The sequence below is a fragment of the Balearica regulorum genome, chromosome 3 (assembly GCF_011004875.1).
Source record: "Balearica regulorum gibbericeps isolate bBalReg1 chromosome 3, bBalReg1.pri, whole genome shotgun sequence".
NCBI lineage: Eukaryota > Metazoa > Chordata > Aves > Gruiformes > Gruidae > Balearica > Balearica regulorum.
Genome location: NC_046186.1, coordinates 6,166,657 through 6,192,988, shown reverse-complemented (window position 1 = coordinate 6,192,988; position 26,332 = coordinate 6,166,657). Strand labels below are relative to the sequence as shown.

The 26,332-nt window shown below is 36.7% G+C and overlaps 1 protein-coding gene across 10 annotated transcripts in view; it reads left to right on the top strand.

Moving 5' to 3' along the window:
- SUPT3H (SPT3 homolog, SAGA and STAGA complex component) overlaps window positions 1-26,332 on the top strand; it is a 282,637-nt gene that overhangs the window by 214,837 nt on the left and 41,468 nt on the right. For 9 of the 10 annotated variants that reach the window (XM_075750450.1, XM_075750444.1, XM_075750445.1 and 6 more), the window contains 5 exons: window positions 7,583-7,658; window positions 10,383-10,495; window positions 11,112-11,219; window positions 11,888-12,076; window positions 14,320-14,430. In XM_075750450.1, coding sequence (XP_075606565.1) covers window positions 7,583-7,658; window positions 10,383-10,495; window positions 11,112-11,219; window positions 11,888-12,076; window positions 14,320-14,430 — 597 coding nt within the window. The remainder of the gene's footprint in view (window positions 1-7,582; window positions 7,659-10,382; window positions 10,496-11,111; window positions 11,220-11,887; window positions 12,077-14,319; window positions 14,431-26,332) is intronic. The other variant, XM_075750453.1, reaches the window with a different exon arrangement.

The following is a 26,332-nucleotide window of genomic DNA, read 5'->3' as shown; positions in this document are numbered from 1 at the left end:
ATCATGACTGCTGGGAATTAATCCATTCACTTTGTTATTGTCTGTGCAATTCCATTTGCTTGCTTTCTTCATAATTCCCTTGAAATTTTTGCATAATCTTAAATAGTCTTGCCAGCACCCTTCCCCCTACTTATCTGTACATACTTTGTTAGATTACATTTTACATTCTTTGAGGAAGATGAATGGAGTTAACACACACCCAGGGTACAAAGCCGCCTTTATATATTCTTGCATTGCTTTGAGATCAGAGCAGGAACCAAATTTACTGAGTCATTCTTTAGTCTTGGCTTTTGCTTAGCCCTAAAATGGAAGTTGCCCTATTGCTGGTGGTGTTCTTCACTCATCACTCATCAGAGTAGGATTCGTCTTGCTTTTCTGAGGTTGTATGTACTGAGGACATGTAGACCTAAGCCGGTGTCCCTCAGGCTCTGTTGCTGATGTCCACAGTTGACCTTCAGACAAATTCATAGATATGATTCATCTGACTTATTTTAGACACCTAGTTTAGGATGAATTTGGCACTCTCTAAAGGTGCCTAATATCTTTTTTACTGTAAAGGGACTTTAGGTGACTAATTAGGATGCTGCAGATGTCCAACTTGTTCAAGTGAATCCCATCTTTTGGCCCTGGACAGAAAATCACCAATTTTCCATAATGAAAAATCAGAATTTAAAAATACTTTTATTTTAATCAATATTTGTTATAATCCACAGGTTCCTTTCATGCATTTTACAGCTGTAGATTGTTAACATCTCTGTAACAGTTAAGATTTTTAAGGTTCTTAAGGTCTTAAACTCTATTGGGTTAATGATATTGTAGAGAAAAAAAAAGCAAAATTATTTCTGCTATTTGTAACTGTGAAAATATATTAAAATTGAGATCATCTTGATCTGCCAGAAAAAGACCTCATGTTTTCTTCTAATATTGGGAACTTTGTACTAAACACATGAGCACTCAAATACAGTATTACATCAAAGGCCTCAAGTTTGCTATGCAGACTTGTTCAGATTAATGGTTACTGCAGAATGTATGGTATGTTCTATAAGAGGTGGGTAAAAATGATGGAAATTCCCTGTATGTCTGTACTTTATAGCCAAATCAAGTATTACATTACAAAAGCTATTGATCTTTCCCCAAGTCGCATTTTTATTTTCAGTATAAAACTCTGAGTAAGCTTAATCTTTGAAAATGCTTACTCTTGAAACGCTTTTTTTTACTTTGCTTACCAGTTCAAGTGATTCCCAGAAGAGTACATACATTTTTCCTTTTTGTAACAAAAATCATCAGACAGTGATAATCCTCAGATAATTTCAAGATACAGAAGACTTAAAAACGTGTTTTCAGCATATTTTGTAAACGCTTCAATATTGAGCTACCTTGTGCTTTATTTTTCAAATTATTTATTTTTAATCTAGATAATTTTTTACCTGCACCCCTAGAGCTGTCAGGTACAGCATACAGTGCCTCGTTATTCTCTAGTCTAAATAAATAATAAAAAAAATTATTTAGCATAGTCTTTTAGTAATATCAGCCATTGCAGGGAAACTTTGTTTCATCCTTAGGGTAGTCACCTAGCTCCTTTGAAGCCATGATAGGTGGACAATGTAGAGGTCTTTAGCAAAGGAAATCAGGAAATCACGCCACAATATGAATATGCAAGCAGTTTGGGAAGCCAACATCATCATCATTAACATTGTTACCAAACACAGGGGTGTCCAGCCATGCTGCACATGTTTTTCGAATGTTCCAGCTCAGCAGCTACTCGGCACATTTCCTTCAAACACAAAATAGTTGTAAGCAGGTTAACATTTGGCCTCTTGCCTTCTCCCCCACACAAAGAGTTGTATGTCAAGTGTGAAAGCTTTAAAATGGAATCAAAGTAAGATTATTTTTCATCCTGGATGGTAGGTGACAATATGCAACTCTTTACCTTTTCTTTCCCTTTTTAATCTTCCTTTTTAGTTCTTCATGCTGAAAGAAAGATAAAATGCAACACATTTTTGGAAGACTAAGCATACGTTTACTGTGCCAGGTCCTATCTACTGCATCCTTCAGCATGTTCCAAGGAAAGCAAGCAAAGTATTTTAACTCTGCTGTACACCACATAACTCAGCTTCTTAACTGCTTAGAGTGACTGGTACTACTATAGAGAGAGCAAAATATATCTACTTTTAATTCTTTTGATAAACCAGTGAGGCAGTGTCATTGATGTCACTTATTATATCTGGTTTCAAGCTGAGATTGGTTCAAGGTGGTGTATCATTAGGGGTTTCAATGTTTCTTCATGTAGGAAAGATTCCCAGCAAATTTGCTTTTACACTGATGAAAGAGGACTTCAGTCCTGTTGGAGTGACTGGCTACTTCCAAGAACAGAATTTGCAAAATTTCACTTGTATAAAATTGAAGTTGTTTCTCAGTTAAAACATCTTGTATCATATCTTGTTTTCAAGAAAAAAATAGTTGAAAAATAAGGACTGTGAAAAAGAGCAAGTGGGTGTTCTGTAGACTTAAAGGAAAGCATTACTTACAGGTTATAGCATTTCCACAAACTTTCTGTGACTTCCCCAACATTGAATGCCATTTCCTTTAAACTCTTTTGGCCTGGAGTAACACTTTGTTCACAGTAATGCGCTCGCCCTTTCTTCTCTCTTTTAATCCCATGTTATTGATTCATTTTGAGTTTGTAAAATATACCTTAGAAATGTAGAGATAAGGGAACATAAATTTTTTCCAAAGCAGGGATGATGTAAGAGAAAATAATTACTGTTTATAATCTTGAGAAGTGAAGAGGAAAGATGATCTGCTGTTGTCATCTGCTTTGCTGTTTCCTTAATGATATACCTATGCTATCCATCTATTTATTTGCTGGTTATTTATAGACTATTCTAAAACTAGTAGCACTGATGGAATGGCTATCCTTATCCCTTGAACTGTGAGTTTCCATGCCATGATGTGGGGTTTTTTGTTAAAGTGTATCAGGAAGAAAATATAGTCCAGTTATTTATGATAAAAGCTATTTTGTTGGGTGGTGGTTTAGAGCATCACTCTAGAATGCACCTTTAAGAAAGACTTCTTTTACAGAGGACAATTGAATGGAGAAAGCAATTTTATTTCACAGATATGTAGGTAATTTTACTATATAAACAATATTCATACAGAGAAAAAGTAAGCATACGTATTCAGTTAGTATGTAAGAACAAAATTAAGTCCAGTGTTTAAATAACTACTGTAGACAATTTGTAGAGAGAAATGAAGTCTGTGTTGGAAAAATCCCCCAGCAACATCTTTCTTTTGATGAACATTTATAGTCTATTTGCTGAGAATAGCCATTGCTAAATCATTTAATTTAACATAACTACTCTTGGGATTAATCTGGTTTCACAGTTTCCATATTACATTATGGGATGCCTGTTAAAGTTAACATATCCTTGTCAAATTTCTAGATTATTTTTTTACTCTTTGTCACCTGAGGTAGGACTTTGAAGCATAACCTTTTTTCTGTTAGCATTTCATGTCATTTTGCTTTCCTGTGCCTTCCTTCTTGTTGCAAAGAGTTTTAAATCCCTGGGACTGCTGGATGTGAAGGGTAATAGATAATGCCCTGACATATATGTGACAACAGGTGAAAACTGAATATCCCTGGGATTGATGCTGGGACCCATATTGTTCAATATCTTCATTAGCCTTGTGAATAAAAATGTGGGCAAAGATTCAAAACACACATTCTGCAAATCCGTTGATGACAGTAAATTAGGAGCGACTGGCACACTGGTTGATGGAGCTTCAGTCCAGACAGGTCTTGTAAACCTTGAGAGTTGAACCAACAGAAAATTCACTGAGTTCCTGCATCTGGGACAGGGTAACCCCATGCATCAGTACAGGCTGGATACCAACTGTCTGGATAGCAGCCCTTCTGGGAAGAACCTGGCGGGTGATAATGAACATCAAGCCAAACATGAGTCAACAGTTTGGACTCATCACAAAGCAAAATTCACAGTTCTGCAGAAAAGTGGCTGGCAGACTGAAGGAAGTTGTCATGACCTTCTGCGTTATGCTGTTGAGCCAAATCTGGATCACTTCATCCAGTTTGGGGTTCTTCAGTTCCACAGAAATGCTGAGAAACTGGAAAGGTTTAGCTGAAAGCTACTGAGAGCTGAAGGCCCTGGAGCACATGACCTGGCAGAAGAGGCTGAGAGAGATTACTTAGTTTTACTAGTCTGAAGAAGAGGAGGCTAAGATTAGATAGCAGCCTACAATTGCTGAAGCACATTACAAACAATGATAGAACCAAACTTTTCTTAGTAGTGCTGGGTAGAATAAAGGTCAAGAACCACAAATTGTTGCTTGGTGGTTTCACGTAGGACCTTAGAGGTCTTTTTGACTAGTACAACACTGGAGCAGGTTATGTACTGGAGACTTAAAATCTCTGTCCTTGGAGGTTTTCAACACTTTGCTAGAGAAAGCCACAGCTGACTTCATCTAGTGTTGACAATAGTCCTCTTTTAGGCTGGAGGTGGGCTAGAGACCTCTAGAGAGAGGGTTGCTGGAGAAAGATCTCAAGCGACAGTTCTGCAAGCCTGCACATTTCCATGTAAAATTTCAAGAAAATTTTGTCATAGAGAAACTCAGTCATTTTGATTACCCACCTGAAGTTAAATTATTTGAACATTACCTGGGAGTACCAAACTAGTAATTTCTGACTGGCAAACAAAGACACAAATGATTACAGAATTTCAACCATATTGCATAAAAAGTTAGCATTTTAAAGTATTTGAAGAAGTTATCTCTTGATACGTAAAAAATTTAAACCCAAATTAGATGCCTTTCTAAAACATATAGTAAAATATTTACATATAGTAAAATAGTACATATAGTAAAATTACACAAGAAATTCTAGGACTGCCATTTCTAGGATGCATTATGTGAGAAGTATCCTGTGCTATGCAGAAGTTCAGATTAGATGATCCTGGTGGTGCCTTCTCTCTTCAAAAGTATGACTGAATTAATTCAGAGGCAAACCAGATCTCTGTTATGGTTATGTTAGATGAGGGTTGAAGTTACGGCATGTATTGTCAAAATTATTTTTAAAGGATACAAAATCAATCTAGACTTACTTAATGTCTCGATGGAATAAATTAACTGAAAATTTTTACTTATCTGAAATGGCAGCTCCACAAAATGTAGTCAAGATGCCAGAAGCATGCATAGGAGAACTGAAAAAAATACCTAAGTAGAACAGTTTCTATCCTGATGACTAAGAGTAAAAATACAGTAGAAATGATTGACTGCGTGAAGAAGAAAAGAAAGAAGGAATATCCAGGTATGTTCCTGGACAGTTAGTGGTTTAATTTACAACTAAATTGAGCATGTTGACTGTCAACGAGATCTCATAATTGATGAATTGGACTGTCATAGCAGAGTGACCTAAAAGGCAGAGAATAGAGGAAGAAACTGTGTATGTGAAGCACTGATTTGTTAAATTTTTTTTTCTGATTTGAGAAACTCCTAAGGCCAAATGCTGGTTGTATAGCCTGTCTCCAAATACACTTATCAACAGGCATTTTGTTTTCCATTAAATCAGATTAAAGAACTCTGCAATTTCAGTTTTATCAGATGTAAAAGTGCTCAGGGAGTGAGAGCAAAATTTGTGTATGTGTGTTTTTTTCATTGTTGTTTTCTGTCTTTAATGCAAACACATTTGTACTTTACCTTCTTTGTGCATGGTTCCTTAAACTCTGTGGACTCACTGCAGCCATAAAATGCTCATGAGCTAGCAGTGTACCCTCATGGCCAAGGCAGCCAATGGTGTCCTGGGGTGCATTAAGAAAAGCATGGCCAGCAGGTTGACAGAGGTTATCCTTCCCCTCTGCTCTGCCCTGCTGAGGCCACATCCGGAGCTCTGTGTCCAGTTCTGGGCTCCCCAGTTCCAGACAGACAGGGGACTACTGGAGAGAGTCCAGTGGAGGGCTGTAAGGATGATGAAGGGACTGGAGTATCTCTGGTATGAGGAAAGGCTGAGAGAGCTGGGGCTGTTTAGCCTGGAGAAGTGAAGACCGAGAGGGGATCTCATCAATGCTTATCAATATCTAAAGGGTGGGTATCTAGAGGATGGGACCAGACTCTTCTCAGTGGTGCCCAGTGACAGGACAAGGGGCAACGGGCACAAACTGGAACACAGGAAGGTCCATCTCAATATGAGGAAAAACTTCTTGACTCTGAGGGTGACCAAGCACTGGAACAGGCTGCCCAGAGAGGCTGTGGAGTCTCCTTCTCTGGAGATGTTCAAAACCACCTGGACACGATCCTGTGCAACCTGCTCTAGGTGATCCTGCTTTAGCAGGGGGGTTGGACTAGATGATCTCCAGAGGTCCCTTCCAACCCCTACCAATCTGTGATTCTGTGAAAATCTCAATGCCATCAGCCACTCCTGATACCACTTTGTATCCTTAGTTATGGTTCTGTTTTTACCAGGTGTAATGATTTATTCATTGAGTTATTGTTTGGAAGATAGTTATATTCCTTTCCTTGGTGTTTAAGACAATCTACTTCCCTTATTTGAGACTTGAGTAAACTGTCTGCTTCTGAAGAGGATAATCATTCTCTTTAATCTAACTACTGCTTCCTGCCTCTGATACGTGAAGGATTTAATCTCTTCTAAAGACCAGATCCTTACCTTGTGAAAATCATCTCTGCTCTGTTGAAGTAAACAAAACTCAAGCATGTGCTCAAACTTAACCATGAACTTCAGTGCTACTTCAACCATGATTCAATTATGGCATAGTGTATATGTGGAGAGGAGGGTGTGTGTAATGTTTTTGGTTTCATACCTTGACTTTTTTGAGATATACTCTTTTGGTTGACACTGGAATCTGTGTGAAATACATTCTTAAATCCAGAACTGAATATTTTAAGCTGGTTTTTTCTTGAACAAGCTCTAATTCAGTCTAATTTCCTTTCTTTTCCTGTAGATGTTCAGAAGTATAAAAAAATCCAGCAAAGATTAACAGTGAAAAAAAATGAGAGAGACACATTTACCACTTAGTTCTTAGTGTGTATTGAGTGCGGGAAGGGGCACCTCAATGCTCCTCTCTGTCTGATATATCCCCAATGTGATGGAATTTATTCATTTCACTACTGCTAATGCTCCCATTTTAAAAGCACACAGGTTCAGTTCTGCTCAGTGCGGAACACGTTGGCCTCAGTCCAGGAGAACGTTTTACTTCTCTGGTCATCTGTAAACACGTAGGCAGACCACTCATGTGCTTCAGTTTAAATGTGCACCTCGGTCAGGGCAAGAGTGCTCAGCGCCTTTCCTAACTCAGCCCTCGTCGCTGTCGTAGGTGAGCAGTGTGCAAGCAGATTTTTAAAATAAGAATTGACACCCTCCTTTGGGAAATTTAACTCACAAGATTAAAAACCAGTCTGTGGTTTATATTTCTGCATCTTAACTTGTTCAATGCATGTTTAATTTGGAAGGGTTAGTTCAAGGTTATGGCAGGGGTGCTGTGCTGCTATAATTTCTGTTGTGGAATGCAGTTCTTGTTGGAATAAGGTACATCATGTACTTCTACTCTTTTGTCAGAGAGCAGAAAGACAAACACGAATGATGGACTCGGTCCAGTATGCAGAATTTTGTGAAAGTCGGCAATTGAGTTTTTGTAAGTATTATAATGACTGCACTGTATTAAGATATTCAGTTATTATTTCATGTAATAGAGAACACACCAGAACCTCACATTTTTTGAAAGCACTTTTGTTTCATCTGCAATAATAAAACTTTAAATTCTTTGTCTGCATAACTCCTGGGAACAGTTAATTTAGCTTAGGTTCAGGCTGTCAGGCAGCGTATTTTATTTGAATATCTACCAAGCTTTCTATATGCTCAAATACTGGGGGGGGGCGGCGGGGGGAGGGATGGGGGAATGGGACTGGGGACGACTGCAAAGACAGAGCTGGTAAAGAGTTAATGGATTAACACCCACACTGCCTGAAGTCTGTCAGGGTGGTGTTATAGTCAGCATATTAGTAAAGTTTCATGGTTGCAGGTTTTTTGGAATGCATCTAAAATTAGAGAAGAGCAGCAAGTTTTGCTTTTATTTCTCTATCCGCAGAGACACAAAGAACTTACTAAAGAGACTTTTCTATTTTAAGCTGTAAGCTCCTGCTGTGGAATTTATTCAGCATTAGCCAAATTCATCAGTATACGCCATTCCAACACTAATAACATGATGACAGAATTAGGGCTTTACTAGCACTGAAAACCAACTTACTAGAAGTACTTGTGGGCCACAACTATAATGAGCTGTAAATTAATGGGCTTGATCATGTAGCAAAACATCATTACAGAAGCGGTTAAGTGATGACTAAGGTTTTAGGTCAAATGTCAGAGAAAGTGAGGTGAAGGAGCCAGTAAAAATCATGACAAAAGAGCGCATGATCCTACAACACAGACTTGAACACAATGGTGTCTTTAAATGAGAGACCTTATCTTGTTCTTCCTTTTAAATTCGAAGAAAGAGTGACTCATTTATGGCAAATAAATGACACATTTGAAATACTGTTCTGTATCAGCAAATGTCAGCAAATGTAGGAAAACATGTTTTGTAAGCATTTCTTTTCCTAATTCAATATGTTTTGTAAGCTTAGTTACAATTTGGCATCACACATCTGTGAGCCATTAGATAAATGATACTGCAGATTAGGGTGACTTCAGCAAATGAGAGGTTTGTGATAAACTCATTTTTAAAACCCCAAAATTATCATCTGGAGACGGAAAAAATAGAAATCTTAAATTTGTGAAATAAAATTGAATGTTGCTGACCAGGGGGACTGTAATTTATAAAAATATTTCAATGTTATTTTCACAGTGTTTTTAAATCACCATGTCTCTACAGTTCTTTTTCACTGACATTTAATGTCATTAAAGAATAAGAGAATTAGAGTGCTTAGAAAATAGTAGCAAGAGAGACTCACGCACAAATTCGGTTGTACAATATGAACCCAACTAGAGAGAACATACTAAAGTCCACGCAGAACATTTGTTCAGAACTAACGCAAAGGCACGCAAAGGCTATTTTTTCCTTTTTTTTTTTTTTTATATCTTAGTAAAATTTGAATGTATTGCTATGTTTAAAGTAGTAAACCCTTTTTACTGTAATGTAAACCTATGAAAACTCTGCCACAAGAGAATAAACCTGGAAAGGACTTCAGGAAGCCTCTTCTAACAGTATATATTCATAATTACAGCTCTACATATTTTTGTGCAGTTTTAAAGACAGGTGAAAGAAAAGGCCTATGAAAGGATCAAGTATTACAGGATCACAAATTTACATGCTAGGGAACATTTTGTGGTCGTGCTGTCACCTTCACGCTTCTCTTCCTTTGTTGTTTGGGTGTTTTTTGTCTTTAGCAATCCAATGTAGCCTTCTCCTAAAAAAATAACCATTGTTCACACCTCTTTTCCATTTAACACCTGACTCATCTTTAACTTTTTAGTCCTCGTTGAAGAGTCTCTTTGAAAGAGCTGTTTCAAATTATTCTCTCACCTTGTATTTACTTCATTTTGGTTGTGCTGTCTTCACAAGCAGCCCTCATTAAGACCTCTATATTACTAGCTCCTTTCTGTCCAGCTCTCCACAGCTTTCTGTGATCAGCTTGTCCACCACTGACCTAAGACCATCCTTTTTCCCTCCTTCTACTCTCTCAGCAAATATCACATTTCTTTGTCCCATATTTTTCTCTGTACTTTCTCCTAAGTGAACTCATCCATTAGCAGTGTGAAGTTCTCGTGTGAATGTTGATCATTTGCAGATCTACATCTATTCTTATTTCTTTATAGCCAAAGCACATTTTAAAAACACTCATCTACAAATCATTTTGGCTAGCTTGTCAGCACCTAATCCCTGCATGGTTAACAGAAGGACTTCCTAGTTCTTCTGTCCTTCATCTGTCTCTGCTATTGTTAATGCAATTACCATTTTATCTGGACTCAGATTTGTGTTGATTTCTTCTAGTGCTTTCTCTCATTCATCAAAGATGTGGTGCAACGTTTCTTTTACAATAATATATTCAAAATCAGGTTTGTCCTGTCTATGTCCTCTGAGGTAGACCCTTCCTTGTTCTGAAAACTCCTGTATGATTGATTAACTGTGTGTTTTTCTCTTTACTCCATGCTGCTTATGGGTTTCCAAAATGTTGTGTATGAAATAACAGTCTTTCCCCCCACTTATTCCATTTTGATAATTCCTTCCTTGGCGAATCAAATCACATTCCCACTCCTTATTTCACATTTACAATATTTTCTATGATTGGAAAAAATAATGCATTATTTCGTCCTACCCGTTGTTAACTTTTCCTTTTCCCCTTACCATTTTAACTGACAGCAAAGAAAGCATCCAAGTTTCGTGACTGGCTGGATTGTAGCAGCATGGAAATAAAGCCAAATGCAGTTGCAATGGAGATTTTGGCATATTTAGCGTACGAGACTGTGGCACAGGTAAGGGAGTATACTGATTGAACTCTAGTTAAACAAAATTAATTACTCTTGAATGTAGTTTGGCCTCAGGTGACTGTGTTGTAAGCCTCTTTCAAAGCATGCAGTCACTACTTCGGCTGCCCAAGCTAACCAGATTCCTGTCCATCTTTCAATTTACTCTATCACAGATGTGTACTGTATCCTATTCATCCATTTGATAAACAAATAGAAATGTTTTATAATGGTTACAGAACAGAGTGGAGTCCAGCACGAACTTTATTCAAGACCAAACTGAAACCACATACTTCGCTATGTGACCTTTGGCAGTGCGCAGAGGCTCATTCAACCCCATTGCACAATTGGATTAAAAAGCAGGATTTCCTGGAAAACAAAACGTTGCCTTAGTGCCAAGCTGAGCCCTCTTGGGTAGATAGATTACTCCATATATTTACAGAAGTGGAAAAGAAAAGTTCTTTAGGCTGAAATCTCTCTGAATAATTTTGTTTTCAACTGAGAAACACTAAGAATAATCTGCCTCAACCCACAACTGCTCTCTCTCTTCATTGTTATGATGGTATTAGTAGTAAGTACCATGTCAGTAAACCTACCTGTTTATCGGCTGTTTTCGCCCCTCCAGTTGGTGGACTTGGCCCTTTTGGTTAAGCAGGACATGGCTCCCAAAGCTGGTGACCCATTCAGTCATGCCATATCTGCCACCTTCATACAGTATCACAACTCTACTGAGGTAAATCTTGCTTTTTCAAATATTAATGCATTTTATGTTTTACTTTTACATGTATTTGGTAGTTTGTGTCTTTTGAAGAAGATGTTATTAAGTCTGGTATTGATATAGACTTCTATTATGGAGTTTATGAACATTGAAGTTATGGATTTAGATGGAAAGACTCTCAGTCTTCTCCAGGCTAAACAGCCCCAGCTCTCTCAGCCTTTCCTCATACCAGAGATGCTCCAGTCCCCTCATCATCCTCATAGCCCTCCACTGGACTCTCTCCACTAGTTCCCTGTCTGTCTTGAACTGGGGAGCCCAGAACTGGACACAGAGCTCCAGATGTGGCCTCAGCAGGGCAGAGTAGCGGTGGAGGAGAACCTCCGTCGTCCTGCTGGCCACACTCTTCTTCATGCACCCCAGGACACCATTTGCCTTCTTGGCCACGAGTGCACACTGCTGGCTCATGGAGAGCTTGTTGTCCACCAGGACTTCCAGGTTCTTCTTCACAGAGCTGCTTCCCAGCAGGTCAACCCCTAACCTGTACTGGTGCCTGGGGTTATTCCTCCCTGGGTGCAGGATTCTACACTTGCCCTTGTTGAATTTCATTAGTTGCCTCTCCACTCAACTCTCTAGCCTGTCCAAGATTAATTGTCTAATGGCTGTTTGACATCTTGCTTTTATAGCCACATCTCTTAGGGCAATCTACAAGCATGAAGACCAGTCTTGACTCTCCTGAAAACACACCACCTCCTACGCCCACACCCCCAGCATCAGCAGGACAGCAACATCTTGGGAAAACCCCGTCAGGACCCCTGGGGAATGGTGGAATTGGACAGGACTCTACCAAATCCAAACAAAGGAAAAGAAAAAAGGTATTTGGTACACAAGCCTGAAAAAACAAACAAACAAACAAAAAAACCCCACCGAAACATCTTCAGGAAATAATGTGTCTCAATTTAAACATTAATTTTAACCTATATCACATGTTAACTACCAATGTTATTATTGTGGGGTCAAATGCATAGGTTTTCTTCTATCAGAACTAGGCTAAAACTTCTCAGTAATGCCTGCAAACTGAATTTTGTTGAGGTAACAACTGTTGCTTCTAAGATGAGCTGCTCCTCTACAGCCAGAGCAGTAGACACTACCCCAAATAATCATCCCCTTCTCTGACAGTAGCAGGTAATGTAAGTTTTGAGGGTCAAAGCATAAGCAATGTAGGCAAAGAGGGGGCGGTGATTTGCCTGCTCCCAGTAGCCTTAGGCAACTGCCGCCTGTGCCTATAACAACTTTTCCTGACCTGCTTTATTTTTATTGCAGTTGGTTGCATTCAATCTAAATATTTGTTTACTTTGCATAAAATATGGATGTCTCATATTCAGAGTGTGAAATGTAAATATTACAATTCCTGTTTTCTGTTGTAGATCCTTGGTATTCTGTCTGAGAGGGATATATGTACCTTAAAACCACAAGGGAAATAGATTTGATTAAATAAACTAAATAGGAAGCACTGTGTTAGTCACTTAGGGCTTTTTTGAAAAAAAATGTGATTGCAGTACTCATTTTGCTGCAAAGCAATGGAGTGACTTGTGATTTTCTCATGTGTGTTATTCTCCTACAACCAATTTTTCACAGTTCCACTAGTGATTTTTACAATGACAGATAGAAATAGATGTATTTTCTCCTTGTAGTGTTATCAGTGCTGTAGATACTCGTAATAGTCCATTTAGAAAGCCGTTAGTGAATCCTAAAAACCTCTCTGAAGACTTTTGCTTTTCCCTCTTCCTTTTTATATTAAATTTGGTTATGTTTTACTTCTGTGGCTGATTTCCATTATTACTCCTAGGAACAAGAATTTAGCTGGACATGTAATTTTTGATACATTATATTTCAGTAGTGTTGTGAGTTTATTTTAAATCCTTAATATTTGACTTAATGTCTTTTGAAATAATTATATTCTAAAAAATGCACAGTTTTAATGAAATCTTCCCACGACTTATCCAATTTGGTTGGGTATATACTGGATATAACTGAGGCATAGAGACAGAGTTAACTTGGTGAAGAATGTTATTCTTAGTTCATGAAGGCCCAGTCCAGCTGAAAATATTTGAGTTTCATATTCCCTTTATGAACGTCAATCAGCAAGGGAAGAATCTGCCATAGTGTTATGAATAATTCTGTGTGTACACACACAGGCTCCAGTGGACTCAGCACTCTTGAAAATAAAACATTTTGTAAAAAATATCCCAGGTTTGAAAGAATTAGTATATAGTGTAAATGTATGAGGGGACTGTGTGTGTGTGTACATTTAAATTTTTGTCATTCTTAGAGCATTCACTAATATCGTTTTCATGAATTTATTACCGAGCAGCCATCATTCTGATAAGTTGTCTGAATTCTGGCAAGCAGCTGTGTCTAGATGGAGCCTAAAACAACATTTCAGTTTGACTAACAAGGAGAAAAGAGTAACTTTTTCTTTTAAAATCCTGGGGATAGTTTTGTAAAATCAATGGACCAGTAGCAGTGAATTCTTATTTTTCCTGTGTAAGGTCCTTATCCAAAAAGCCATCTGAAATTTGAAAACATTCCAATTTGAGGTAATTAAAATATTTTTGCATCCCCCTAACACCATTATGTCACATCTTTCATCTTCCAATTTGAATCTGATATTACTCAATGGTGATTTTGGTGTCAAATTTCTTTCCACTTTGGGTACTTGTTCAATATTTTCCCCACCCCTTGACATCATAATGAGTGCCTGAAATGTTTTAAAAATAGTTTCTGTGGTTATTGCAGTGTGACTTATATGACCCTTTCATTTTAGTTTGAACATTTTCTGCTCTTTTCAATTGCAACATACAGCAGCACTAGGTGAAAGATTTAAGAGGACAAATATGGTGTTCTTTGGGTCTCTTAAGCAAAGTTCATGTAAAAGTCCTCTTTGATTTGTTAATAGCTTTTTTTTTTCTCTAATGTAGTGTGTGGCAGCAATGATGTGTATCCTCAGGAAAAAAAAATTGGTCCATTTTATAAAGGTTTATTTTCATACTTTATGCACTGTAGGTCTGTTGTGTGTTTTTGATTTAGTAACAATTTATGTGTTTTTCTGTTGCAGAGCACTGCAGCCTGTGGTATAGAGGCTCAAAGCGATGCCATCCAGCCCAGCCACATCAGAGAGGCCATTCGACGCTATGGCCACAAGATTGGCCCCCTTTCCCCATTCACAGTACGTAATAACAGAGTTATAAAAAGTTATATTTATAATCTTAAAGAACTTTGATTTTCAAGTGGTCAAATGAAGAAGCTTTGGAATTGTTGAGAGCAATTTGTGGTGACTGTAATTTTCTTTATAAAAGTGGCATAATTCTCTTGGGAAATAAAACTTAGTAATTTCTGTCTCTTTTTGGAAAGACAAAAAAAGTTTTTTTTTCTTTTAAATATTATTTTCTTTCAATTACAAATTATGCTTTTTTGTTAGTGCTTGAATTTTCTGTTTTTGCAAAGTTTAGGTTTACAGTTATTTTAAATTATATGTATTCCAATATGGTGAGGAGCACTTTATATTCTAAAATTAGTTGTGTGTCACATACTTCTCCTATTGGAAGTTGAACTCTCAAGTGACACATTTACGGTTGGAGAAAGAAGAGAATGGTTTCTTTAGACAACTTTGAACCTCCACTAAAATGTAATAGAACTGAGTTTGTGGTAAAACATTGATGGGTTATGAGGTTTTGCCAGCATTTTTTCTATGCAAATTTCAAATCCATTGTTCAGAGCAGCCAAATGAATGCTTTATTTAATTTTCTCAGCTGATAAAAATGTGAAAGTAGACTGTCTCCAGTGCCATCACTTGGGGTCATTTTCTTCTGATCTGCTGTTCTGTGTGGCATATATCCTTGCTTACCTCAGAATAGTTACATTTAGGAATGAATGAATGTCAAAGAAATCATTACAGGAAAAAAAACCAACCACCAAAACAACAAAAACCACCAAACTAGATCTGACCTCCTAAAAATTAGGAAGAAATTGTGCATTTTTGGAGGGATTTTAGGAAAAGAGAATGATTCTGAATTTGGAGGAAATTCATCTACATAAAAATTATACAGAAGTATGTGAAGACCATAAATACCAAGGAAATAGTGGGACTTGACCTCAGAAGTAAGGAATAAGAAAAAAAAAGAGTAAATAAATATATGAAGTTATAATTTTCCTAGTGTCAAAAGTGATCAATGCTTTTATAAATGGCACTAAATATTTGGTTTATTAATGATAGTTGATATGTATTTGCAATGGATTATCCTTACATAATTTTACCTCTCTCTTTTGCCACTCACAAATGCTAGATTAATATAATGTAAAGTGTAGGATAGAATATCTAGTCCAAAATAGAGAAGTTTCTTTAGCAGGAATTTGCTAAGAGATGTAGCTAAGAGTATGCCAATAGCTTCTGAAAGCAGAGAATATATTTAATTTTATTATAAAGAAGTAAAGAACTCACATAAACAATTACAGAGAGGTAAGTCTTCCTGACCCTCACTAAAAGTGGTTTGGTAAATTATTAACCAAAGTTTGAAATTTGTGTCCAACCACAAGATAAAATAAAATACTCTGGCTTGGGTTGGGTTTTTTTTGGAGGTTTTTTTTTGTTTTTTTTTTTTTTTTAACTAACTGAACAATTTAATTTGTTGACATTACCTACTTTCAACGTGGTTGATGAGATGAGCAGATCTTGTTCCCTCTAAACAAGCCAAGAATGAGAGAGGGAATCTTGGGTCATCTAGATGCATAGAGATGTTGTAGAGAGCTGTAATATGATTCCCTTTTTAATAAGGAAGTTCAGGAAAAGCACTTTGAGAGCTATTATTGACTATGCATTTAGGTCTGCCAAGCTGCTCGCTTTTCCTGTCAGTGCCTTCGTTGGCAGTTTTGGGGACGAACAATGCTATCACAATTGTCTAAAATTAAAGTACCCAAATGTCCTGCAAGTTCCTTATAGGTGCAGAAAGCATGAAGGTAGAATAATGCTTCCTTTGTCCCTACCTTTTCCTATTGCCAGACTGTCATACTGTTGCATTAAAAGTATTATCTCTAGGCATTTGGAACAGTACCACAGCAACACTTCTTTTGAATGACTTCTGCTTTGTCCTGTTGCCACTGCCTTCACAATAGTTTCTTTCATCTTAGACAGGATGACAGAAGCAGGAGGAATGGTGTGCTTTACTTGATGTGCTTCTTGTGATTCTGTGGTGACACTTTAAAAACTGCAGACAGAGAAATATTGAATATCTGTCATTAGATTCAGTGAAGTCATGCTTTCAGCTGTTTCCACCCTTAAAACTAACCTAAAGGGCATGCAGAGAAGTTAGAAATATACATTTGCAAATAATTTCTTCCATTTCTCTTAAGCCTGTTGATAATTCTTCTACATCAGATCTGATTTTATAGTCAGTAGGTGCCCTAACAGAGTCTGCTGTAGGTGAGCAGAAATTATTTTTCTGCATGTCCAGATGTTTTGCACAAAGTTTTCTGATGGCAGGTTACCGTTCGTGTTACACCTAGTACAGAAGCACGGAAAAGAATGAACAACCATATTTGTGACCTATATATGTGTTCACTCCAGTCCCTAAAATGTATAGATTAGACTGAACTTGAAGTAAAAGACACAATTCTACATTCTTACAATAGTAACAAGAAAAAAGTGCAAGTCTGCTAATGCCAAAATGCTATATTACTCCAGTGTAAGCTTATGATACTTGTACAGGAAGAATGTAGAATCGGTCCTAGAAACCTAACCGTGTACTTACCTATCTGAATAACATCACGTGTGTTAGGGACATACAGGAAATCGCATACGAGGAATAATACACAAAATCAGTTATCCAAAGTATTCAACAACAGTTTTTTTGAAAACAGCAGCATGTTCCTGTTGAGTTCTTGAGTTCTGACCATTGAGAAAAGATTGGGGAAAGAAAAAGGGATTACTTTAAATGCTTTCCTGTCTTCCAAAGCAATATGATTTGAACTTTAGCACAGTTCAGTTATTGAGATTTAATAAATTATTTTAATTTTGTAGGCCTATGCTATTCTGAAATTTCTTGGATATGTGACTATTGAGCAGTAAGGAGGATTTACAGAAGAATTTTACCCTTGCTGTAAATTAATAAGAAATAATGGACAGCTCTGGACTATTTTTTCATTTTAAATAATTTCCATCTCATTCCAGCCAATCATACGAGGCAGAGAGCAAAACATTTTCTTTTTCATTTGGGAGATTATTTTTAATTTAGCTAGAGTTGTTTTTTGGCTTTTTGCCATGCTATCTAGTGTGAGGCATTCAGTAGTCTCCCTGAAATTCACTGTGTATCATTTTTAATATTTATGGTTTAACAACATTGGTTTTTGAAAGACTTTATCATCTATACACATGGATTGAGTTTAAATCAGCAGTACATCTGGAGAAATTAATAAAAAACTGGACCTGCAAAGTATCTGATAATATTTCCCCATTTAAAATTGCAAGATACTATAAAATCAATGTTCTTTATATGACAAATGCCATGAAGATGATTGCATTTTAAACCAAAGCCAGACAAAAATATTCTAACTGCCCTTGATATTAAAACACAGAATTTATCAATTCCCTTTCCCCCCCTCCCCGTGTTATATGCTTTAATCTTTTTTTTCCTCACCTTCTTTTCATTTCTTACCTCTGGTGAGCCAGGACTTAGTGCTTAGACTAAAGCTAATTTCTGCACTGTCTGGAAACTCATCCTCAGTAGTGGCAAGACCAATACATAATTGCAGAGACAGACGAAGGTATAGGTATTTAACTAGATTGCCAGCTGGGAAATCCTCCTTGTTTCTCCAGATTCAACATCACACTCCAAAAATGTGAAAACCCTCTACCTTCCTTCTTCTCTGTGGGGTTGCAGGTAGGGATCTGCCTTGCTTTAAGATTTGATTGACATGTTTTTCCGTGATTACTCATTCACATTTGACCCAGGTACTTACCCGTGCACACCTAGAGCTAAGTCTCCAGAAAGGCCTCTGTGTTTGAATCACTCGCCATGGAGACTGTGATGTATGAGACTTTGATTCTGCTCAGTCGAATAAAATATACTTGTTTCTTTGGCACAGTTCACGAGAGGATATGAACTGATAGGAGAGTCTTCTTCTGGTCTTGTATTTATCCTACCAGTTCACAGCTTTCATTGTGGTGTGGGTTGTTTGGTTTTTCCTTAGACCGTTTTTCCATCCCTCAAGGTTGTTCTCTGTTGAGAGCAGAGCAGCGAGACCAGAGGACCACGAGAACCTTACACATATAGGTATTGGCTCTAATCTTGTCTTGGCAACAAAGTGGTGTTTTCATCAAGAAACTTCCAGGTATGGGGACTAACTTTGGGATGGATGCATTCAATATGAAGTTCACCCATAAGCAGACTGAGTTCGTCCCTGAGTACCATCAGCCATGGTCTCATATTGAAGCTTGATGTTGGAGGAGACAGAGTGAGTGGATCTCATCAGTTGGTCCCATACCAGGAATTTCCAAAGTCAACCTCTCCATTTTAGACGTAAACAAGAAAGCAGTAGTTCATATCCAGGATCCTTCTCAGATATGTTTCTTCGGTGAAACTGTCTGATGTAGATGGGATTCAGGATGACAAGTTATCTCAATTTTCCATATGCCATCTCACAGCTTGGGTACCAGGTTGTTCTCAGTGTTAAGGGTCTTATTGCTTAACTCTGTTTCTTACACACTACTGCTCCAAAGTCTTTTTAATGTAGATTGTAGGAGGCTACTCAGTGCTCCATCTACATTATTACCAAATTAAGATACAGTGGTCATTGTTATGGCATGAAAACTCAAAGGTGTAGTTGTATGTCTGGATAGAGAATTGTGTCATTGGAGCCATGTACTGTGTGAATATGCATGGAAGTAAGTCCTTGAAGAAGGAGAGATTAATTTTCTGTAATAGATTTGCATATATTTTGGTTGTATATTTTCCCATCTGCCCATCTTTTCTCAGTTTTTTCAGACTCCCAGGGGGAGAGAAACAAAAGGCTTTTGTGACAGTTTAGCCAATGCAAAAAAATAACCAATTATGGCTAAGAATGCACTTAACTGGAATCGTAACGGCTTCTCAGTACTTCAGGAAGGAGTTATTCCTGAGTACACCAAAAGTCGTTTTGTACTCAGCATCCAGTGTTTTACTCTGTGTGAATCTAAGATTACACTTAGTGTGTTAATGTCCTGACATGATTTGCTTCCTTGTGAGAACAGGTTTCCCAACAGAATCGAGGTGTGCTACCTAAATGCAGTCATAGTGGGCCAGTGACTGTTTAGACCAGCACCAGTTATGTCACTATCTGAGAATTGATGTAAATTGTTCTAAATGAATAAATAAATATTTCAAGACTGTTAGGTAACAGTTTTGTTAGAATGATGGTTTTTACAGAAATAGAGATACTGACTGTTTTCAGGCATTAAACCAATTATAGAGGTGAACAGCCCTGGTAGCAATAATAATTGCCATGACACTTGAATTTTTATAACACCTTTGTTATGGACATCTCAAACTGCAAACTTTTTGCTGGTAACAGCCATTGAAACATTCTCTTGATATTAATGGGGTAATATCTGACATGCTGTGTTTGGCAATTTTTTCTGAAAGAATTGCAATGTATTGTAACTTAGGTCTGTGACACCAGAAGGAGGGACAAGGGAAAGGGAAAAGCAGAAACAAAGCAAAATTTCCTTGAATATGCATCCCAGGATGCTTACTGACTATGAGAAACCTCTCCATACAGAATTCCTCCTAGAACCTGTGGCTCATGGACTTGCATGCCAACTGGCTGGACATGCTGACTAATTCTAGTAGTGAGGAAACCAAAGCATGCTATGGGATAATGGATGTTCTCTGATTCCAGGTGTCTGTGTATATAAAAAAGCAATTTGGAACTTATACCCACTATGGGGATTCCACAGTTTCTAGGTTCTCCACCATAAGGTCCAGGATCTTAATGCTGATAGGACCCTGCCAGCTTCATTCTTTCAGCTTTGAGAACAAATTGACCTAGGTTGACCTATGCTCAAAATGTTCCCAAGGACTGTAAGCCTCTGATTTTGCATTCTGCTGCAGTTTGAGGCATACATGCTATTGCAGTAGAAACCTGCTATTGCTGAGTTGTGCTGATGTGATTTATGTTTTAATTTTGGTTTCACTGAATCTTGCTGGTTTTGCTGGTTGAACCTTTATGGAACCGAGATGAGTCTCATCAGATTTAGTTACCAGATGCAAGCATACTTTCCTTCCAAAATGACTAGATTTCTGAAGGATATCATGTGAAGATCTTACATTTTGTAGAACATTTCAAAATACTAGTGTTACTTCTAAAATGGAAAACCGGAATGTAAGTACAAGTTTTATCGTCACTACTGAAAAACTCAGTCCCATACATAGAGTTTAGATTTTATTTCTGTTTAAAAAGAAATATAGGAGAATACTTTCTTAAGATGGTTAATATATTTGTAAAGCATGAACAGTGATATTTTCTGACATCTTTCCCTTTTTTGCTGTTTCATCATGATTGTCCCTCTCTCCCATCTGATTTAATGATAAGTGTTCCTAATAAGGCAGTTTTGGAAGAAGAGTTAAGCTGTGTAATTTATTCTTTAGCAGCATTTGATGGATGTTGGTTTGGACAAAAAGAGCACTTTGAAAGTTTTATAATCATATGGTAAATGAGAACTAACATTAAACTAGTGAAAATGATCCATTTGCATTTATTTTGACCTTAATAGCTATGTCAAAATGACTAACATAATTAGACCATTTAGATTTTGTCTCCAAGTGCAAGCCACAATGGAAAGCAGCAAGTGTACTCTAGATTCTTCTGCATCGTGTCATGTCTAAGGTAGTCTAGAAATATATTTTATCCATATATTCTCTAACAGTATTGGGTAGTACTCCATATCGCCTACTTTCAAGGAACAGAGAAAGAAATAATTGATTTAAAAAATAGAGTTGTATAATTTTGCAAGACAAAACCAGGAAATATGTAACTCTTCAGCATGTGGGATGATGCAATTCCTTGTGCTGCACCTGAATCTATTGCTCTGTGCTCTGTGCATTTCAGTTTAGGAAGTGAGACATTTTATATGTATTAATTCATTGCAGGCTAAATCTAGCTTCCTTGGTCACAAAAAAATGGGAAATTTGTCTACATAGGATTAACAGACTTTTTATGTTGAGAGATTAATTTATATTTGGATATAAAATTAGTATATGTGAATATTCTAATGTTTTTATGTAACATCTATTTTTAATTGCACTCTTCTACACATGTTCTTTTTATTGTTATTAATTCAGATAGTTAAGGAGTAGAATAATCCTGAATGCCCAGTCATTAAGCATCATCTCCGTGTATCCCAGGATCTCAAATACAATGATATTGGTATAACAACCCTTTACCTGGAGACTATAACCACATGATTAGATCATTTCATGGTTCATTCAGATGAGGGATCTATTAAACACATTGAAGTGTGACCTAAAATGAAGAGCGTAAGAGGATTACTTCTCTTATATGTACAAAATGTGTTGGAGTTCAATGGGAAATCAGTGGAAAGTCTCTTTGAGAAAGAGAAAGTCACCATATCTTGTAGCATGACCTGGGTACATCCCTCTTTCTTCACGCAGCTATGGTTCTGGACTCTTACTTGCTTTTCAACATGGCAGCATCATTGATTTCAATAAGATTCAGGATGTAAATGGGATCAAAATCAATACCAAAACAAATTCTAACAAGTTCAATCTTTCTGCAGACTGGGAAAAATAGCAACAGTAACAGTGATAGTCGTAGTAGTAGTAATAATAACAACAATAGTAATAACAACTTAGATTTAAATTAATCTAAAAAGCCCATCTCTGTAAAGCACATAGTAAAAGTTATCTGCAGTCTTGACTGGGCCTATAGGTATAATCCTAATATTCATCCAAATATTATTCTAAATAATAATATTCAGTCTGCCATGCTGTTCACAAAAATATCAGATATATATTTCTCACCAAGAATATGAGCATAATGTTTCCAAAGAAATTAATTTTATTTCTAACAGTTGGAGTAGTAAACAGTAAATAATTCTTTAAAAATATTTAGTCTGTGATCAATATGTGGTGATTAACTGAAAACTTGGTATGAACAGTTGCAAATAGTACATGAACAGTTTGTAAGTAGTACTTGTGACCATGAGAGAGCAACTCTAGTAAATAATACAGCTAGCACCCTCTAACCTGAAATTAAAACCAAAGTGGTCAGCTGCAGCAGTGGAAGACCACAGGCAAAAAGAATGAAAAAATGGTTCCAAAACAGATTCTTTGTCCCCTCTAGTTTATGCCAGTCCTGAAATGAAATGTTTTTGATGTTTAGTTGAAGAGAAACTGAGTTTATAAATATAAATTGTAATACCGCACAGACCTGTGGAAGACAGTGGCCATTATTCAGCAGCATATGTGTGTGTAAATGGAGCATATTGAATGAACAGAGGGTATAACCAACTTTTGTTTGAGTATTTACTTTTTTGGGAGAATGGTCCTTCAGGCTCCAAGTAATTTCAGTATGAAAAGACTTGCTAGTCTAAACCTTCTCCTGTTAAAAATTTCAGTCCAATAAAATTGCCTAAGCATCATAAAACAATGAATATTTACAAAACCATGTTTATGATACTGCCTGTGACATTCCCTGCACGAAGAACATGTAACACCAGCGAATGCCGTTCAGCAGAGACTTACATTATTTGGGCCATATACAGCCCTGCCTATACTCTTACAGGTTAAATAATAAATGCAAGTATTCCATGTAGACTTAAATACGTTGCATGTACATATAAATAATAGAGTTTCCCAATCAAATGATATACTTAGTCAAGACCTTTCACTTCTGATGTTTTAAAAGTGCAAGTTTTTGATCCTGATTGAGCTCAGCTTTCATGCAATTGCTTAAATCTATTTCTGTTGCAAAAACCCTGAAGTTCGTCACAAACCTTTAGTAATTTCAATTTAATAAAGATGATATTGAATCTACTGATTTCCTCTAGCAAACAAAATTTCTGGACTACTAGCTGAAGACCTGGCAAAGCTGAGCCTGTGTGAGGCTAAAACACCAGATTGTGGGTGTAGAAAGAAGAGAGGGAAACTTTAAAAATGTAAAGGACAGTGTGGCAGTATGATATTTGTGGAGATAAACAGAAAATAACATTTTGAAAAGCAAGTTTGGTTTAGGTGCCTTAAACATCAAGAAAAATTCAGCTTCGCATTTTGTCTACAACTTAGTCATCTTAATTGAAATAAATTTCTTTCTCCATATTTCAGACTGACATAGTAGTAAGAAGTAGTTTTGGAATACGATCTTCAATATACACAATGTAGATGCATTGACATCTGATTTTTTCTAAAGCACTTGATTGATAAAAAAAAATTGAATGCTGTTTCTGAAAGAAATTAGGTACATAGAAACCAAATAAAAAAATCTCTGATATTTAGGGTCCTGTATATTATATACTGCCTCTATTGATATTCAAAATCAATTGATACTGATTTTGAAGAAGTCAGGATTTCATTCTTAATCAGTTTTAAAAAAGAAATGTATGTATATATGTCAAAAGGCATTTGAAAACTTTTCCTTCAGTTATACATTCAGTTTCCGATATAGAAAAAGCCAAATTGACATTTTTATTGTTTCTCCTCAATTTGAAAGAAAAAAAAAATATTTCATTAAACAGTTATATACTTGTGATGTATTTGTCTATACTTCAAGCTATTGTCTGTAGTTATTTGTTATTCTATAGTGTTAACATTGTGCATTTGAAAAATATGAGCTATTATTCTATAAAAGCAGTAGGATGTCAAATCTCGGTTTGGAAATCTTGTTCCCTTCTCTCCCAACCCCCAACTCAAGGTTCCTCCTTTCAGATTTATGAAAGAAAACATTTCTTTCTGTAAAAGGTTTTTGTATGCCAGCATCTGGAAGTGTTTATTTCAGTGGCGTGTAATCTATCTGTGGATTTAGTTAGCACCAGACCCCCTTTTGTGTACTCCTGACTTAAAATTTTTATAAATGATCTTGTTGAATTTGTGCCAGTGTGCACATGGTTTGGCTGATTGCTGCATATATCCTTTACCTGCCAGTCACCTCTGATTTATATTCCTTCCCCTCTGCTTTTGCCTTCCAAAAATGGTGCCACTGAACTGTCCTTTAAATCATCTTCTTGGATAAATTACTCCAAGATGAGATGGTACGGTTTTGGCTGAGTCCTCGACAGAAGGCATTCCTATAATCCATCCTCGCCCGCTCTGTGTAGAACCATTCAAAAAAGAGAATGAACAGGGGAAATCAGACTCCCTGTCCGATCTGAACACTATTTCTTCCAGTGCTATTCAAAAATGCAAAATCAGACATTTGATTTATATAGCTCTTAATACCGTCTGAAGACACGTAAACTGTTTGAGAATCTTACGCATACACTCTCCTGAACTGAACTTCTTCATTATATGAGTTTAATCCTGAGAATATGGTTATATGGTTTTCTCCCAGAAAGATTAAAATGTGAAAGAATAGCATATTTAAGAGTATTTTAAAGCATTTCATTTGGAATAGATTATACGATATACATGACAGCTCTTTCCATGATAAAAATCCCCATCGGTTTCCTTAAACTAAACAGCTAATACTCCTTCAGAATAACAACAGTTCTGTAAGCTTTACTTAATGACATTACTAATTTGGAGAGTTTTATGAAGGTTCCTGGAGAAAAGCAGGTGGCTTGGCAGTAATTTAAAAGGTTCACAATTTGTGGTAGCGGTTTCAGGGGGTTTCATGTTTCTAAAGAGGGAGACCAAGCTGCATATTGCTTAAGAGTGTCTGACACAATGATGTATCATTTTGGACTAAGTTTCCAGAAGTTCGTTGGTCATTAAATGTGCTGCTTGACTTTATATTGCAGTTTCCCAGCTGTCTCTACTGGGGGTAATCTTAACGCTCAGACAGAATTTATTAATGAAGGCATAAGCTTGCAGTACTGATGAAACAGTAAGTTGCCCAGATGATTTTATTAAACAGGAACATAGATTTTTAGATAAGACAAAAATGTCATTTAAGTAGATTTGAAAAGAACTAGCTCATTTTCTGCAGAGCACTGGGAAAGTATTTACAAACGGTCTGGATAGTATTTGATATCCTGTGGGGACATTTAAAATTCTTGGATTGCACATACATCAGTGTCTTACTACACAACACAGTACATGAATTGTTGCGAGCAGCGCGCCAGGCTTTCAGGCAGTATAGATGTGGTTCTGTTGAGGTAGAAGATACTGGCATGAAATGACTCCGCTAATGTAGTTTGCACAACCGCGTGGCGGTTTGCTACTCCATTGTGTCGCCGCCTGTTCAAGCACGTTACGCTGGAAGTACTAAACGAAACGTGCATCTTGCTAAACATAGGAACTTGCAGTGTAGGATTTTATTACTTTTCATATCTAATAATTTAAAAAATTCTGATTTAGGAAATAAATTTACTAGCTCTGTTAGTGAGAAGATAATACGTAAGCTATGAAGTTTGCAATCACCTGAATCTCTCATTAAAACAAAGTAACTCCTAATCTCATAAGCCTTATATAATTATTTTTTTCTAACTGTATGGCCAGATTCAAATACATACTAGAGACATTTTACACACAGTTGTATGGATGTAAAAGGATCCAAGGGTAAGAATACATTACTTTTTAAATGAAGTGTATGTTCTTATATGACTCCTGAGAGGCTTAAAAAACCTTAGTATAAATGAGAATCTGACTTCTGGTACTTTGCTCAAGGCAATCTAACATGTAATACAGCTACATAAATATGTATTTCAAGGGTAAGGTGAGCAAATATAATTCTACAGCAGATACTAAGAAAAAGAGGTAACTTTATTAAGTGTTCCAAGATATCACAGAAGGGAAGATATATAAACATGCCCATCTTCAATAATTTACATTAATTTTTGTAAAGATAGTGACATTGCATCCATGTAGCATGTACTTTCTGATACAAAAGTTAATAAATAGAAACTTGATAACTGAAGAATCTTA